The sequence below is a fragment of the Paracoccidioides brasiliensis genome, assembly GCF_000150735.1.
Source record: "Paracoccidioides brasiliensis Pb18 unplaced genomic scaffold supercont2.5, whole genome shotgun sequence".
NCBI classification, from domain to species: Eukaryota; Fungi; Ascomycota; class Eurotiomycetes; order Onygenales; family Ajellomycetaceae; genus Paracoccidioides; species Paracoccidioides brasiliensis.
Genome location: NW_011371362.1, coordinates 1,341,768 through 1,358,121, shown reverse-complemented (window position 1 = coordinate 1,358,121; position 16,354 = coordinate 1,341,768). Strand labels below are relative to the sequence as shown.

The 16,354-nt window shown below is 44.9% G+C and overlaps 6 protein-coding genes and 1 non-coding gene across 7 annotated transcripts; 2 read left to right on the top strand and 5 right to left on the bottom strand.

Annotated features, from left to right (window-relative positions):
- Positions 1-1,139: 1,139 nt before the first annotated feature.
- Positions 1,140-3,783, top strand: PADG_04886 (uncharacterized protein; the record flags this gene model as incomplete). The annotated part of the gene is made up of 3 exons (XM_010761875.1): positions 1,140-1,494; positions 1,590-1,999; positions 2,065-3,783. The coding sequence occupies 3 exons, from the start codon at positions 1,140-1,142 to the stop codon at positions 3,781-3,783; spliced, it is 2,484 nt and encodes an 827-aa protein (XP_010760177.1).
- Positions 3,784-4,972: 1,189 nt separating this feature from the next.
- On the bottom strand, positions 4,973-5,628 carry PADG_04885 (uncharacterized protein; the record flags this gene model as incomplete). Its single annotated transcript, XM_010762121.1, has 2 exons — positions 4,973-5,305; positions 5,398-5,628. The coding sequence occupies 2 exons, from the start codon at positions 5,626-5,628 to the stop codon at positions 4,973-4,975; spliced, it is 564 nt and encodes a 187-aa protein (XP_010760423.1).
- Positions 5,629-7,077: 1,449 nt separating this feature from the next.
- PADG_04884 (uncharacterized protein) lies at positions 7,078-7,389 on the bottom strand (the record flags this gene model as incomplete). Its single annotated transcript, XM_010761874.1, has 2 exons — positions 7,078-7,106; positions 7,182-7,389. The coding sequence occupies 2 exons, from the start codon at positions 7,387-7,389 to the stop codon at positions 7,078-7,080; spliced, it is 237 nt and encodes a 78-aa protein (XP_010760176.1).
- Positions 7,390-8,497: 1,108 nt separating this feature from the next.
- On the top strand, positions 8,498-11,449 carry PADG_04883 (protein transporter SEC24; the record flags this gene model as incomplete). Its single annotated transcript, XM_010762120.1, has 3 exons — positions 8,498-9,097; positions 9,155-10,801; positions 10,874-11,449. 3 exons carry the CDS (start codon positions 8,498-8,500, stop codon positions 11,447-11,449), a joined length of 2,823 nt encoding a protein of 940 aa, XP_010760422.1.
- An 864-nt stretch (positions 11,450-12,313) lies between these two features.
- PADG_11841 lies at positions 12,314-12,419 on the bottom strand. The gene has a single exon. It is a non-coding gene; the product is annotated as a tRNA-Pro (tRNA).
- Positions 12,420-12,605: 186 nt separating this feature from the next.
- On the bottom strand, positions 12,606-12,923 carry PADG_11840 (uncharacterized protein; the record flags this gene model as incomplete). The annotated part of the gene is made up of 1 exon (XM_010762257.1): positions 12,606-12,923. One exon carries the CDS (start codon positions 12,921-12,923, stop codon positions 12,606-12,608), a length of 318 nt encoding a protein of 105 aa, XP_010760559.1.
- A 23-nt stretch (positions 12,924-12,946) lies between these two features.
- PADG_11839 (uncharacterized protein) lies at positions 12,947-13,377 on the bottom strand (the record flags this gene model as incomplete). Its single annotated transcript, XM_010762256.1, has 2 exons — positions 12,947-13,103; positions 13,166-13,377. 2 exons carry the CDS (start codon positions 13,375-13,377, stop codon positions 12,947-12,949), a joined length of 369 nt encoding a protein of 122 aa, XP_010760558.1.
- Positions 13,378-16,354: the final 2,977 nt, after the last annotated feature.

Here is a 16,354-nt window from a genome sequence, read left to right as displayed (position 1 = left end):
GGTTTGTGTTTTGCTTGTCTATTTCCTTTCAATATATATCCGTTTTCTTCTTCTTCTTCTTCTTCTTCTTCTTCTTCTTCTTCTTCTTCTTCTTCTTCTTCTTCTTTTACTTTCTCGCTTTCCCTTCGTCATGCTCTCCCACTCACCTTAGATATATTCTCCCCATACTAGGGTCCAAGGTCTAAGTCGTTCCTGGCGTTTGATTTCTCCCATAACAGGTCGTCCGTGTGTCGACTCTTCCTCACACTGCCATTTCGCATACATATATTATTCTTGATGGAGGATCTTGAACAGGCGTTATTCTGGTAAACATACTCACGTACAGAATGGGCAATGCCATGTATAGATAATCAATTGCTCTCTTTTGAATTCTAGACTCTCCTAACGCAAAAATCGCTTCCGGGGCGTTGGAGCATATTTTGCATGCAACCTTTAGAAAAGGTAGTTTGATTTTTGCTTATGCGTAAATAAAATAGTTAACGAGTGATGAACAGGAATAATTGGATTTATGCTTGATGCTCCTTCTTTTCCTCCTGGGATTTTAGGGGTGTTAATGACAGTTCTCAAAACCAGGGGCCCGTCCGTTTTTTCCTCGGCGGTTCCTCGTTGCCATGACAACGCGCTGTTCTGTCTTTGCAATCCACTTCCCTCGTTCTCCTCAAATACTTAGATTTCTGTCGAGAATTGACTGCATTATCTGACAGTGAACAATCATCTTCCAACAGTAAGGTAAGTCGACGCAGCTTTTCTTCCTCCTTTTCTTCTTTCTTGTTTTCTTTTTCGTTGTTTTTCGTTCTCTTTACTTGTGCCTTAATTTGGTTTTTATCAAGTTGGTTGGTTGGTTCTGCTTGTTTGGTTGTTCAACGTTTTATGCCCCGGAGACCGCGAACAACACGGCACGGTGATCCTATTCGAGGTTGATAAAAATTACGGGGACTCGCTTTTCGAAATTGTTTTCTTCTTCTTCCTATATACTTTTGGTTTCGCTCTCCACCTTTATTGCGTATTATTGTTTACCCTCTCTGAATTGGCGGAAACGAAATCGAATCCGAAGAGCCCCTAGTGCGTCCGTGACAGATCGATAGGACTATATATTTACTCCCCCAACGACAAGTCCTATCCTCAGCAATTCAGAAATTATGAGCGTCCGTGTCATCGCACGAATCCGTCCGCTCCTGAAAACGGAGAGGGAGAGCGATATCATCGTCCGCTCCGGAAGAACAACTGCCTTGTCCGCACCAACATGTACGAATGGACTGGTGGCTCCATCTTCACAGCATCCATTATCCCCTTGTAAGAGTGAAGCGAAATCGGTGAAGAAGACAGGATTTAAAGATAAAAAACAAAAGAATGGTGGGAACCAGGAGGTTGGAGGAGATCGGGATAATCTTGTGCGGATTCCGAATCCGAAGAATGAGGGGGAGGAATTCAGTTTCCAGTTCCATGGGGTGTATGGAGCGGATGTGCCGCAGCAGGAGATTTTTGATAGAGAGGGTGAGATTTGTCCCATTTCCATTTTCTTTTGTTGTCGTCGTGCTACGACGGGATGAGGAAAACTCATGAAGCTAACAGAGATTTGCGGTTCTCAGTCGCCCCTACAATAAAACATCTATTCAACGGATTCGACGTGACAATATTTGCCTACGGGGTTACTGGAACTGGCAAAACACATACCATGCGGGGAGGAAAATCTTTGAACGAGAGAGGCGTGATTCCACGACTCTTGAGCGGTATATATAGGCGCAGTCGCAAGATTGAGAAGGATTCTCAGGGCGGCACTAAAGTTGATGTGGTTATGAGCTACTATGAGATATACAATGATAAAGTCTTCGACCTCTTCGAGGCCCCCGAAAAAAGAACAACCTCAGGTCTGCCACTGCGGGATGCCGGTGGAAAAACTGTGGTCGTTGGGTTGACTGAGCGACCTTGCCCGAACTTGAAGGAGTTTGAGATGTTGTATGATCATGCCAATGTGAACAGATCGACGTCAGCAACGAAGGTGGGAAAATAAAATGAGTCAAAAACATTATCGAGTAGTCCTGTACTGACAAGTTATAATGATAGCTAAATGCTCACTCCTCTAGATCTCATGCTATACTCTGTGTCAAGCTGGTGATTTCTACTGGTGAGCAGACTCGTATCAGTCTTGCATCTTGCATCGATCTTGCAGGATCGGAGGACAACCGGCGGACCGATAATGGCAAGGAGCGCATGATTGAATCTGCATGTATTAACAAAAGCCTATTTGTACTTGCTCAATGTGTCGAGGCAATCAGCAAGAAGCAAACCCGAATCCCATACCGTGAGTCGAAAATGACGAGGATATTGTCGTTGGGCCAAAACAATGGACTCACCATTATGATATTGAATCTCGCCCCAACCCGTTCCTATCATCTTGATACCCTCAGCTCGCTCAACTTCGCAAACCGCACCAAGAAGATTGAGACCCGGGAAGTAGAAAATGAGCCCATATTCAAAGGGCATCCTAGGCCCACACTTCGTGGGTCTAATGTGACAGGACCAGGAATGCATCGTCAACCACTACGACCACTTACCGTTTCAATCAATGCAAATATTGTTCTGCCGGCCGCAACAGATTCTTCAAAGCCGTCGGAAAGTAAATCAGTCAAGACATTCGCTGTGTACGCTGACAAGCCACAGTCGAAACCACCTGCGCATGTTAAACGATTTGACGCTCCAAAACGATCCTCACCCTTAAAACGCAGATCTGATGCGAGTGCTATTGGTCATTTTCGTCCTTCAAAAGTATTCTGTCCTGCAGACGCCGGTTTACAAAACTGGGATGCTGTTTCTGCTGCGAGGATTGAAGAAATGGTGGAGAAAAAAGTGGAAGAAATACTAGCTGCACGAGCTATGAACGAAGCTGGGAAGCAACAATGCCTTACTGATCATTCTTCCAGCAACGAACTGAATGAGCAAGTGCAGCGCCGACTCGAGCTCCTAGAACAAAGAATTGAAGGGAAAGAGGACGCAAGAGCAGAAGGGTTGTCATATCTTCTGATGGGAAAACAGCACCAGACACGAGGAGAGGATTCATCGGCTTTGAGAATGTATCAATTGGCTCAGCCTTTTTTTCCAAGAAATGAAAAGCTGGAAAGGAAAAAAAAGACTTTGAAAGACAAATTGGAAAACAAGGCCCAGGAACAGCTGCTGCAATTGCAAACGCTTGATGGGAGACTGGAGACAAGACCGCTAACAGAACACACAACTAAGAGGAGGAGATATGATAGAATTGGAAGGTTCAATGCTGAATATCATGTCGATTTTGACGATGAACACCAACCGTCCGATCCGGATGAGCAGTTTAGCGATGACAAAATACCGGCCGTCAATCGTTATATCCAACTATCAAAGAAACGACCTACAGCCTCTCATGCCAGCAAACCCCCTCGAAAACCATCGTCGTCTCATCTACTACCCACCATTTCATCACAGCAAACATCGAAGACTGATGCGGCTATGAGTGTCGACTACATACCCAACCCGGAGGACACTCCGCGCTCTGCCCACATCCTTTACACCATCAACACCCGCAATATCAACCAAATAAAGCTGCTGCGAGGCGTTGGGATAAAGAAAGCCGAGGCCATTGTTGACTGTCTATGTGAAATGGATATGGGTAGAAAAGAAAATTGCGATGCTATCAGTGGCAGCGAGCAAGTGCAGATACGCAGTTTGGCGGATCTGGGAAAGATGAGAGGGGTTGGGGTGAAGACTGTGGAGAATATGAGGAATGCGATTTGTCAGTCTTCCACACAATGAATGGTCAGTGTGTGTGTCAATGCAAAAGGGGGTAATGGGGTAAATGGGGCGATCTGAGCTGTTGGCGTGTAAGGGATTTATATGGGATTTTTTTTTTTTTCTCTCTCTGCCCATTTCTTCAGGGGGTTTCATACGTTTGCCTTTCTCTTGTTAGTATTTTTTCTTTCTTTCTTTCTCCTTTTCTTGCATGTTCATATTGCATTGCGTACATTGCTCTACAATTGCATGCGTCCCATTATTTTATCCAGCAAGGTGTTTTCGGAGTTTGTGCTGGCATTTGTCATATGAATTATTATCACTTTAACTTTTTTAAAATGGATTTTTTTTGGAATAGATTCTATTAGGCCTTCAATTTGCAACTTCTAATTGCTTGTTATAGTGATGAAAATTTTGGTCGAAGTGTATTACCCAAGATGAATGCTAATCATGGACAACCAGAACACTATCATGACAATTTTATGCTGGCTTGATCTGCCAACGTAGCAGAAGGGTAGGGAATGTGTATCTAAATAATACCAGAAGGAGTGAGCACAATTACTAGGTCTAAGTTTGGTCAAACCAATATTGGATTGGTTGATGATGCTTGTGGTGACGTCATAGTGGCTGTTGTGATTGAGAGTTCGGGTCAAGCCCCCAACCACATATATATATCACTAGGGGGGTTGCAGATCTAGATTAGGTATCGTGCAATCTCACCAGATCTCTTCTGGAGAATATTTAAATAAAGTGGGCTAGCGAGAGACACGACCCAGATACTTCGTTTTGAGCCCTTGAAGTTTGCGAAGAGGGCGAACGGGGCTGTCACTACAGTACATAAGTTAGTTTAACGCAGTATAACTAATCATTTAACACTTTAAATAATATGCTAACATTGCTGTGTCATTTGAATATGTTTTCCTTGGACAAGATTAACTTGACTTTTTGTTCAGTCTTGTGGGAGCTGCAATATATAAAGGAAAGGATTACAGCTTGCTTAAAGTTCCAACAGATAATAATGCTGAAAGAGCAATCTCACTTGAAAAGACATATGCCAAAATGTTAGATTTGAGTACATTTATCCCCTTTTCCCCCTTGTTGTGTTTATTCCCCAGGCACTTTCTTCCGGTGGATTTCAGAAAAGAATCCTAGAAAACAAGATGATAAAATCCTCCTGCAAAATCATAAATATATATTGAAAACACTCAGTAGCTCAATGGCGGCGGTGGGGTGGAAGCCTGCGGAACATGTCCCCAAGTTTGTCGATGGGTGTGGTCAAGAGCCCAATGGGTGACTCGAAAGGAAGTGGGTTGGGGGGTTTGGCCGCAGGGTGAGTGAGCGTGGGTATGAACATCTTTGTGCGCTTAAAGGATTCGGAAAGTTCTTCGTCGTCCTCAATGCTGATGGCGCTCTCGAGAGCGGTGAGATTATCGTCTTCTCCCTCTTTAATGGGTGAAGATAGGTTGTTCATGATAGAGTTGATTGTTGGCTCGAAGTTTGGGTCCGTCGGCTTCATGGATTCGAATTCCATCAGCTGGTCTTTGGTCTACGTATGAAAACAATTTGTATTAGCGGTCATAACTCCTTTTTGCTTGCATATGCTCTCATATGTCGACGGCATGGCTCCCTGTCCATTACCTTTTTATGCTCCATGCGGTCCTTCTCTGTCCGTTCTTTTCCGTCTGCTAAATGCTTTTCAATCGCCGGGTAAAACAGCAGTTCCTCAGCCACAGCATAGCGAGCTAACTCCCAAACGAACTGGTGTTGAAACCTGCTTTTGTCGATATCGTTGTCCGCGTTGACAATCTGGTTATGGAACAACACCAGCTCCCTGTGGTCCTTTTTGACCAATTCGGAGAGGTAACCCATGTTAGTAGCGGGGATATACGTTTGTAATAGCAGTTTCCTGCTGGATATATATAAATTCAAGTAAGCAGCCAGCTGTAACGTTTATCAATCATGCGATGTGGAAGCATGCGGAAGAAGTTGGCTTTTATAGTGGTTGGGGTTGAGGTCATTATTGCAAAACGCAATATTGAAAGTTACCAATCCATGGATTGCTGGATGAAAATGATGCAATAATAATTCTCAAGAGAAATGTTTTCTCGATGATGTAATAATGAGTTCTATCTACCCCGTCCCCATGCTGCGGCTGCAAAGATTGTGGCTAGCAACTCAATCTGGTACGGGCCAAAGAAGAAATTTAATGATTTCTTTCCCGAGCTTCCGGGCCCCTGTCAGAGAAATCATGATTCAATAATCAGACTGCGCTTTATATTTTGTATGCCCAGGTTAATCGAGTTAGACCACTGGAAAAGGAATTGAGGAGAAACTTGATGAGCGATCTTGAAGCAACGAGAGCTCATTCGACTATCATGGTTGTAGATAGTTACAAAGCTGCCACTGAGTGCGACTACAATGGGGAGGATGTGGTTATCACGGATGATAAAAGTTAATATCGTCCATATCAAAGGCCTGTATGAATGTTGGTTCCTTTGATATGTCTGCTCAGGGGTCAACTGTGGATTGTGAAGCCGTCAAACTGTTAGACAACCTGGCAAGAAGACCCAATCGTTACACTGAACTATTTGAGGGAAGAGCACAATTGCATAGGGGTCACATGATTCCTAACTAACAATAGCTAGTCGCCATAAATTCTTTATCTTTCAATTCATCGCGAATTATCTTCACACCACCTTCTCAAAATGAGCTCCCAGCGTGAAATATCTATTCAAAAAGCCATTGGAGAATTGGGAAATGGACTCTATTTCTTCTGTAAAGCTGCAGCTGCAGCTTACAAGCTTTCATGAATCACTCTATGTAACTGACTAGCCAGCAGAATCAACTGCAATTTAGCCCATTAGCAGGCACAAAGATTAAGCTCTGAACAAGAGAAATACCCAGTTGCATGAATTCTAGATGAAAATGTCAAATTTCATTCTCTCTCCCATCCACGTCTATGAGGAAATGGTCTCTCAAGTCTTGAAGCTTAATGGGGATACTGCTTTTGAAAAAGAACAAATCTTTAGATTCTTAAAGTGCAATTCTAGTATTTTCTTATATTGACAAAAAAGATAAATGTCAAAAGAAATTTTAGAGACCTAAGTCAGAGTTAATTTAATAGTTCTATAATTTATTTAATAAGATATAAACCTAGTGTAACATCCTAATAAAGATTTTATAAATGAGCAGATAATAGTTCAATAAATCTGTTCAAATGCTAAAGTGTTAGGTAATTAGAAAAGAAGTCAATATATATAAATATGAATCCTTTAGAGAATCGAGATTGTCAATTATAAAAGCTATTAATATTATTGATCAGTTTATCAAGCTCTGGTCTTCTCTATCTACAGATGAAAAAAAAAAAAAAAAACTCTGCTTAAGATCAATTAGATGTTATCCTGGAAAAATTTCGGACACACTCATGATCCTTTCATTGCCTTGGTAGTGGCAATCATCTTCCTGCATTAACTGCGGAATGTGGAAGTGGAGAAGGTCACCAGCAGATTGAGAAATGAAGTCCAGTTCAACAAATTCCTCATCTCGGGTAGCCAACCCACCTACGATGAGAGCCTGTGTTGAGTTTGTGCACCTATGCTTCGCGGCGATCACTGAATTGTTATGACACATGGTGATTTTGCATCCACGGAATATAATGGTTATCGAGGAGCCAGATCAATCCATTCAAGTGACAGGACTTGCTGTAGGCGGAGCTTATCCAGAGTAACTAACTATTGCGAGTGGATGAAGTCTCTTAATACAATGCTACCTGTACGCAGTGGCAATTGAGTCTTCTTTCCTCCACATAAGGCATGGCTTGCTATTGATCAATTCTTTGAGAAACCTAGTGTCATAAAACTAAAGAACTCACCTCCATAGAACGATCGGGGGTTGGATCGGGATCGCGACGAGTGCGAGAGGGGAGGGAATTCCACAGTGAGCGTCAAGTATTTTTAGAAGTTTACTATCCATCTCAGCTTCTTCAATGACTCAAGGATACTATTCATACCAGAAGTATTAACAAAGTCATATGTACTTGATTAGTTATATCAGTATCTGATCAAAGGCCCAACGCCCAAATTTATATGATTTTAAATGTTAACTTAATATCTCAAGTTCTCAACAACCACCCTTATAATACCTGTATAATAGGGTAATTTACCAATGTAATATATTATATTAAATACTTAAGAGTTATCTTGTTTTGTTGTTTTTATAATTACACACTTCAGAAGTGATGATGGCTGAGATATTCATATTTAGATCTTAACTTGCTAAGCGAAATTACAAGAGGGCTTCCAATTGGTGGGGGTTGAATGTGTCAGCGTCGGCGGAAAAAGGCCACCGTACTTCTTTTTTAGACTGCAACCATCAACCAACAACCAACACCAACCTCAACTCCGGTTTCGCTCCTACAGCATACACAGAACGCCGCAGCCATCAACCACCTGAAGCCACGTCGACCCGATCCTCTCCTCCACATCTTTCGCAACTGCTCTTTTGGCCTGCGACGCCTGCGACGGTCAATGTGCTGTGGATGCATTTCTGATGAGTTGCGAAACCTGTTGGAACTCCAAAACTAACACCGTTTGTCCCTCCCCAAGAAGCTTGGGCATTGACTGAACGTTGTAATCCACTCGCCCTCAACATTGTCCTGCTTCCTCTGTTCTACCGCATTTGAGAAGCTGGGTGTTGTCGCGACTCTTTTCAACTTCCAGTTCTAGTTTCTGCGTTCCCGATGGCGGCACCACAGGGAGGCTTTCCTCCTGGAAGCCAGCCTCAAGATGGGCATACTCAACAACAACAACAACCACCTTATGTCGGCGAACAGCAATACGGAGTCCCAGGTTCTCCAACCCAGCCCGATGCTTCAGCCCCGGCACCAGGTGGCCTCCACGGTAAAAAGAAACGAGCATACGCTGGCCAGGCTTATGAGTTTGGAGTTGGTCAGAATGCTGCCCTGGGAGGACAGCTGCAAGGTGGCGGGGCTTATGGCGAATATTCCGCACCACAGCAACCGCAGAGTTATCCTCAAGGTGCTTACGGGGCAGCGCCGGTTCAGGTGGTTCCACAAATGGTTGGTGGCCAACTTGAGCCGGTGGCCGTTGGAGGATATCAACCGCCAGTCGGAGGCTATCAGTCCCAACCTTCGGTCGGTATAGGTCAAGTAACGCAGCAAATGGACCAGATGAGCATGGGCGGTCAACCTCCAGTTCAGCAAATGCCAGCCCAGAGAGGTCAACCACTCAATCAGCTATATCCCACAGATCTGCTTACACAACCATTCAATGTCGCGGAACTGGATTATCCGCCACCACCGATTATTTTACCCCCAAATGTAAGTGGATATACTTGGTGAATCATTACTTTTTATTTTGATTCTAACGTATACCAGTCTAGTGTCACCCCATCTCCAACGGCGAATTGCCCTCCGAAATATGTGCGCTCTACTCTAAACGCTGTGCCGACCACGCACTCGCTGCTAAAGAAATCTCGTCTTCCATTTGCTCTGGTCATCCAACCCTATGCGTCCCTCCATGATGCCGAAGATCCGGTCCCCATTGTCTCCGACCAAGTGATTTCCCGATGTCGACGATGTCGTTCTTATATCAACCCGTTTGTGACGTTTCTCGACCATGGTCATCGCTGGCGTTGCAATATGTGCAACCTCACCAATGACGTGCCGCAGGCATTCGACTGGGATGCAGCCGCACAAAAGGCGCTCGATAGATGGCAACGGCCTGAGCTTAACCACTCTATTGTAGAGTTTGTGGCGCCTCAAGAATATATGGTCCGGCCTCCACAACCTCTCGTTTACTTGTTTTTGATTGATGTTAGTTTTGCGTCTGTCACCACCGGACTTTTGGCTACCAGCGCACGCTGCATCCGCGAAAGCCTTGATAGAATACCAAATGCAGATCGCCGAACTAGGCTTGGATTCATTGCGGTGGATTCTAGCCTTCATTACTTCACGATACCAAGAGATGGTTCGGAGGCTTCAAATCCAGGAATGCTAGTTGTCAGCGACTTGGATGAACCGTTCCTCCCGATTCCTGGAGATCTATTGGTCACACTAACGGAATGCCGAGAGAACATAGAACTGTTCCTGGATAAACTGCAAGAAATGTTCCAAAATACTCAAAACAACGGGTCGTGCATGGGTTCAGCCCTTCGAGCGGGCCATAAGCTTATCAGCCCCGTTGGCGGAAAGATGACCGTGCTGACAGCGTCACTCCCTAGCATTGGTTTCGGAAGTCTTGAATTGAGAGAAGATAAGAAAGCTCTTGGAACTAGCAAGGAAAGTTCGTTGCTTCAGACCGGTAATAGCTTCTACAAGAGTTTCGCAGTCGAGTGTTCCAAACAGCAGATTTCCGTGGATATGTTCCTGTTTTCATCGCAGTATCAGGACGTGGCATCCCTTAGCAATCTACCAAGATACACCGGGGGTCAGACATACTTCTACCCTGGCTGGAATGCGGGCCGGAGCGAAGACGCTATCAAGTTTGCCAAGGAGTTTTCGGACTACCTTTCAGCAGAAATCGGCCTGGAAGCTGTTTTGCGTGTGCGTGCCACGACAGGGTTAAGGATGAGCACGTTCTACGGTAACTTCTTCAATAGAAGCTCAGATCTCTGTGCCTTCCCTGCTTTCCCCCGCGATCAGGCATATGTTGTAGAGGTAGCTATCGACGAAACCGTCACGAGGCCGATCATATGCTTGCAAACTGCTGTCCTTCATACAACATGCAATGGCGAACGGAGGATCCGAGTTATCACGTTAGCCCTCCCCACGACACAATCGCTCGCGGATGTCTATTCCTCAGCAGACCAATCGGCAATTATTACCTATTTTAGTCACAAGGCAGTTGAGCGTACGCTTGGGAGCGGTCTGGAGCCAGCCCGGGACGCACTTCAAGCCAAGATCGTGGAGCTATTGGCAACATACAGAAAAGAGCTGGCAGGTGGAAGTGTTGGTGGAGGTGGGTTGCAGTTCCCCGCCAATTTACGGGGATTGCCAATTCTATTCCTGGCTTTAATGAAAAATGTAAGATACATATTTGATGCCCCCTATTCTCGCAACACACGGCCCGTCATGAACTTACCTAAACGTCAATAGATCGGACTTCGAAAGTCATCGCAGATCCCGACGGATATGCGATCAGCGGCCCTTTGCCTCCTTTCTACTCTACCACTTTCTCTTCTCATCCAATACATCTACCCAAAACTCTACTCGCTCCATGATATGCCTGACGACGCCGGCATGCCAGACGAGAAGACGGGAGAAATCATCCTGCCTCCGCGCTGTAACCTATCATCTGAACGCCTCGTGCCCTACGGTCTCTACCTAATTGACGATGGCCAGACGCAATTCCTGTGGGTCGGCCGCGACACCGTTCCCCAGCTTCTCTTAGATGTCTTCGGCATTCAAGAGAGGGCGCATATGAAGATTGGGAAGCAATTCCTGCCGGAGCTGGAAAATGACTTCAATGAGAGGGTGCGCGCCGTTGTGCAGAAAAGTCGCGATCAGCAATCGCGTGGTGTTGGCAGTATAATTGTTCCGCATCTTTATGTTGTAAAGGAGGATGGGGAGCCTGGTTTGCGACTGTGGGCACAGACCATGCTGGTTGAGGATCGGGCTGATCAGGGAGTCAGCTTGCCACAATGGATGGGGATGTTGCGTGAAAAGGTATGAACTTGATTTTATTCGGCCCTCTATCGTATGGCTGGCTGATTTACATATTCCCCTTTTCTTCGTTTCTCTCCTTTTCTTACGCTCTTATGTTCTGTGTTTTCTTTTTACTGGGTTCTTTTCGTAGTGCTTGTTTGGCTAACAGATAAAATTTCGGAAATACAGGTTATCCAATAAAAGGGTATCTGATAGGTTATTATTATTATTATGTTTAGAGAAAAATAATTCCCACTTCCCGGACGTCATTCGTCTCCCAAGTTAATTAATCATAAATCATACTACACACGCCCTTTTTGAAACAATAATAAAAATTTTCGTTGCTTTTTCTCTCTCTCTCTCTTCTTCCCTCCTCTCCACTTTCCTGGTGCCAGGTTAATTTCGTCGCTGTCACGTTCCTAACCTTAGACGACTTCTCCGTAAATAGCATAAAAGTATGGACAGATGAATAGCCATAGAACTGTGATATGCAGCAGTTGTTAAGGTTATTGTTGGAGGGATAGGGTGACGTGGGAGAGAGTCGAACAGTGTCGCATTTGCTAAATGAGACCCACCGCTGAGGAATCAGAACAATATATCCTATGTTTCGAATTCGGTCATTTCCTACTTGCAGGGTTTGCTGCTTCAGTCCGATGTACATAGGATGGCCATGTTATCCACTAGGGACCATCAAACTGTCCAGCAAATCTCAAAACACATGAGCAATTTATATTGGATATTAAAAATCCAGATGATGAGACATAAGGATGAACGGAGATAATAAGTAATTATCAAAAAACACCCGAAGGAGGAGGAAGTGAAGGACTGAAGGGACTTTCTGAGAGATATATATATATGTATGTGGCTAGAAAAAAGACGAAGTACAACTCAGGGTCTTGCCGCGACTCGAACGCGGGGCCTCTCGCATATCAGAGATTAAGTTGCACTTAAACCGGGCAAACCCGAAGCGAGAATCATACCACTAGACCACAAGACCGCGATTGCTGAGGGGTGCAGCAGCACTCTCGAATTTTCTTCATATTTCGCCTATTCTTCACATGAACGTTTCGACTTTATATAATTTCTTCAATCCTCCTCTCCTTTCCGGGGTACACCACTTTTTATATTTAGGTATTCCTTTTTGGCTTGGTGGTATATACATCTTTTTATCTTTCATTTACTCTTAGCCAGCTTCACTGGCTGGATTTGCTGGGCTCCCTCGCCTCTCGGCCAACAGGCTCAGCAGCGTATCCACCTGATTCTCATACTTTTCTCTGAATGCTTTCATTTGACTATCTATCACTTTTAACCTCTCTTCCAACTCCACATTCCTCTGCCTTACCTGTGCTAGCATACCAACTAGCCTCTCTTGAGCCATTGGGTCATCCGCCACCGCTTCAATTTCTTCAACTTTTCTCCTTTTGCTGACTGACAACTGTTGCGATATCAGGAACTTGGGAACTGACGCAGTGCAATGTATGATTCTGTGCGGTTTCTCCATGCCTTATGTCGCATATGTCGTTTTCAGTTATCTTTGGGGCTATCCTCAGGTTTGCAGCCTGCGATTGTGCAACGGTAAGGCCTTCTTTTCTCATGGACAGCTGTGTGGTGGCGCTTGAAGTCTTTTAGTGACGTCAACTCCTGGCCGCATTCATGGCACGTCCGCCGGAGCTTACCGGTGCTATAAAAGTGAGCGGTTAGCGGAATGCTAGAGAACTGGAACAATGATGAAGGCGGACCCACCTAGATGGAAGCTCTTTGAAACCCTCTTGCTCGACTGGTCCACTCTGGATTTGGTTTCTATCCAGAGAGGTAACTTCAAAATTTAGAACACTGGAACTCCGAGCGTGATGCCTTACGTGTGACAGTGATGGTGTTGCGTTCTGGTTGATCAATGGCAGTGTTGGATAGTTTATTTGGGTGAAGTTTAACATCCCCGCTTGAAGGGGACCCATCGTCGGGGCAGTCTCGGACGTCTGCGTTCTGATGTCTCCCAGAGTCAGGCTGAGCATCAAACTTCGCACTCCAGAGTGGATGGGAGATCAAGATTAGGAGAGAGCAGAAATGGCTTCAGGGGTGCTTCAGGGTATTTTGTTACTACAGTCGGATCGAACGTACGGAAAAAGGGGTATCAAGGTATTGAAATTGAAGTCCGAAATATCATTGTCATATGGCATCGATAGATCATGATACAGATAACTATTCGTTTTCTGGTAAGGGATGGGTAATATGCTCGGATACCCATGGTTTGTCGTCAGGAGTTGAACCGCCATCAACAATCAGGATTAAGTATCCAGTGAACTCTCTACAGAACATCTACACAACACTCCATACGACTAGGATTGCTGGTGGAATATCGATAATCGTTTGGCGCTTCCTCCCCGTCAACATAGTCATCGTTCCATCCCAAGCTCCCCAGAGAAAAATAGAACATGTAAAAACCCAGACGATCTCCCATACTATTTTCCCAGTGCATATTCGTTTGAATCTCAGGAGTACTGGTGTACTGTTTCAGCTTTATCAGTATCCGTTTCTTTGAGTCATTGACAGAATACATCCCTACTTCGTGTGCATCCATTCTAACAACTGGCCCTGACAGACATGGACAAAAGTAAAGCAACAGACAATAGAATGGCCTAGCCACGTTCATTTATTAACAGGAAACATCAAAGATTTTTAATTTGTGCTCAACCCCCGCTTATACTGATGGAAAAAGGCCTCATAAGGTTGAGCGATGCCAAGTTGGTACTCCGCCCCCAAAAGAGGCCGCCAAGTGCGAGTGAAGGTCGATGTTGACATCATGAACTGACAAAACACACGCAAATTCAAATCCACAAAAAGAAAAGAAAGAAAACCACTTTCATCCGTTGGCTGAAGGGGATGCAATGATTAAACCCTCAACTATTGACACCTTATGCCGGAATGCCAACCCTGCAACTTGTGAATATCCTGTTCATGTTAGCTACACATCGAATTGCGGGTCGCTGGGGGGATACTATTATCTGAACGCGACCCGCCTCTCTCACTTTGCTACTCCCCGACGCCGAATAACCAACCCTGTTCAATGATAACGCAACGAGATGTTTCAGATGTGCTCCAAGCCTCCGAAGATGACAGAAGGCATGCCTGTTTGAATTGAATGATGCTCGTGAAGAGTACACGGCTGCTTGCAAGCGTTGAAGATGTTCCAGGAACGTCTCTTCTCCAACCTACACTTGAAAGATAAAATGGGGGATTGTTAGCACAATCTTTTTCAACGCCAGCTGGAAGATGAAGGGATAGCAGAATCCCACCGCAATGTTCAGCAACAGTCCATTTCTTCTGCTGACGAAAGTATGTCCAGACAACCAGCATAGCCGGAGGAGCGGAAGCGAGCAAGGCAATAAGGGCGATAACCGCTTTCAGTTGACAAGCCCGTCATTCTTGCATACCAGAAGCTGTCTCTATGTGATCGATCATGAGCCGTTGGGACCGATACTCATATATAGGGTTGTAACTCGGAGGTAAATAGCCACAAAATCAGGTTTCTCCTCTTCATCCACATTGAATTTCCATCATTAACATGATGCCAGCATCTCTGTATGTGAATGGTGGCCATGATGTCATTGGTTCATTAGTTAGGAACACATGAACCCTCCAAAGGAAACGTAGGTTTGTTGTCCCTATATAGAGGTATCAGAAATTTTTCACTGCGAGTTACCACCTCATCCCAGATGAGGTGGGGTCTCCTCTTTGAGGACCTGGCAAAACATGCGATTTAGCCTCAAGGATATGCAGCAGGCTGGTTAAACGACACTATTTCAAACCGTAAAAGGTTTGGGAATGATAGTTATCCTTGTATAAGCAAAAAGGGGTTCCTATCAGCAAGTGGAATTGCTGACTAAGCGGGCATGTAGTTTAGGTTCATTCTCCCAAATTTCTTTTGTTTATAATCTCTTTTTGCGTCGTGCCTGTTGCTCCTCGGGACAGCCAGGAACAGCGTCTCTTTCTGCTGTCTCATTTCCCCAGGGCTGCCATCATGAATGATTCCATGATTGGGAGGTGGCTCTCCTAGTTTCCAATGGATAGTTAACCTGGCGTGCAAATCCAAGGCAAAACCACTGCTGCGACGATTGATCCATTGTAAGAAACCTACCTGTCCGCCTCATCAGGATCATTTCGCAGGGTATAGAGGGCACGGTGTATTTGGTACAGATTTGAGCAGATTAAATCTGTCATGAAACTAACAGGTTCTCTTAATTTATGCGAGAAGCTGTTTGTCAAAGATTGGGGTAGGTTGAGTGTGATCGTGGGATCTCACATCGCTTGTTTCGCTTTTAGTTCAAGCAATGGGAATTCCGTGGGTCCCTGAACGCTCGAAGCCATACACATTACCAATTTTCCCACGAGAGTTGTTTCTTTGCTCGACTTTACGGCATAGGGCAGAATGGTAGTAAAGTGTCATGGCTGGATCAAGCTCACGGAAGCGCAGTTCACACCTTTCTCCTGATCTGCGCATTAGGATTCTTGCTGGGTGATTGCTAATGATTAACTACATCCCGAATAAAACCACAAGGAAGATCTTCTTCTTGAGCTGCAACGCAAGCGCAGATTGAGCGGAGAGCGCGTCTGGTCGACCTGGGAGAAGTGAAAACATACTCTTACGTCCGGAAGTTATGGCCAGGCAGCATGCGTAGGAGTTGCTTCAATCGTTTCAACATGCAGTCGATACGTGGAAACTCCCAATGGGAGACAAACATTCTATATCGGCCGCTAGGAGCAAGGACTCAAAAGCAATTTACGGCAAAGAGAGCGGCAAAGAAAATGTCACTGAACTCTGAATTGAGTTCTACGATTTATACACCTTAATCTTCAATAATATGTTCAGGAAATCTCCTCTCTCGCGACGCAGCCTTTCAGGTCTTAGCAGATAATTAATCAGCTTCTCTACGG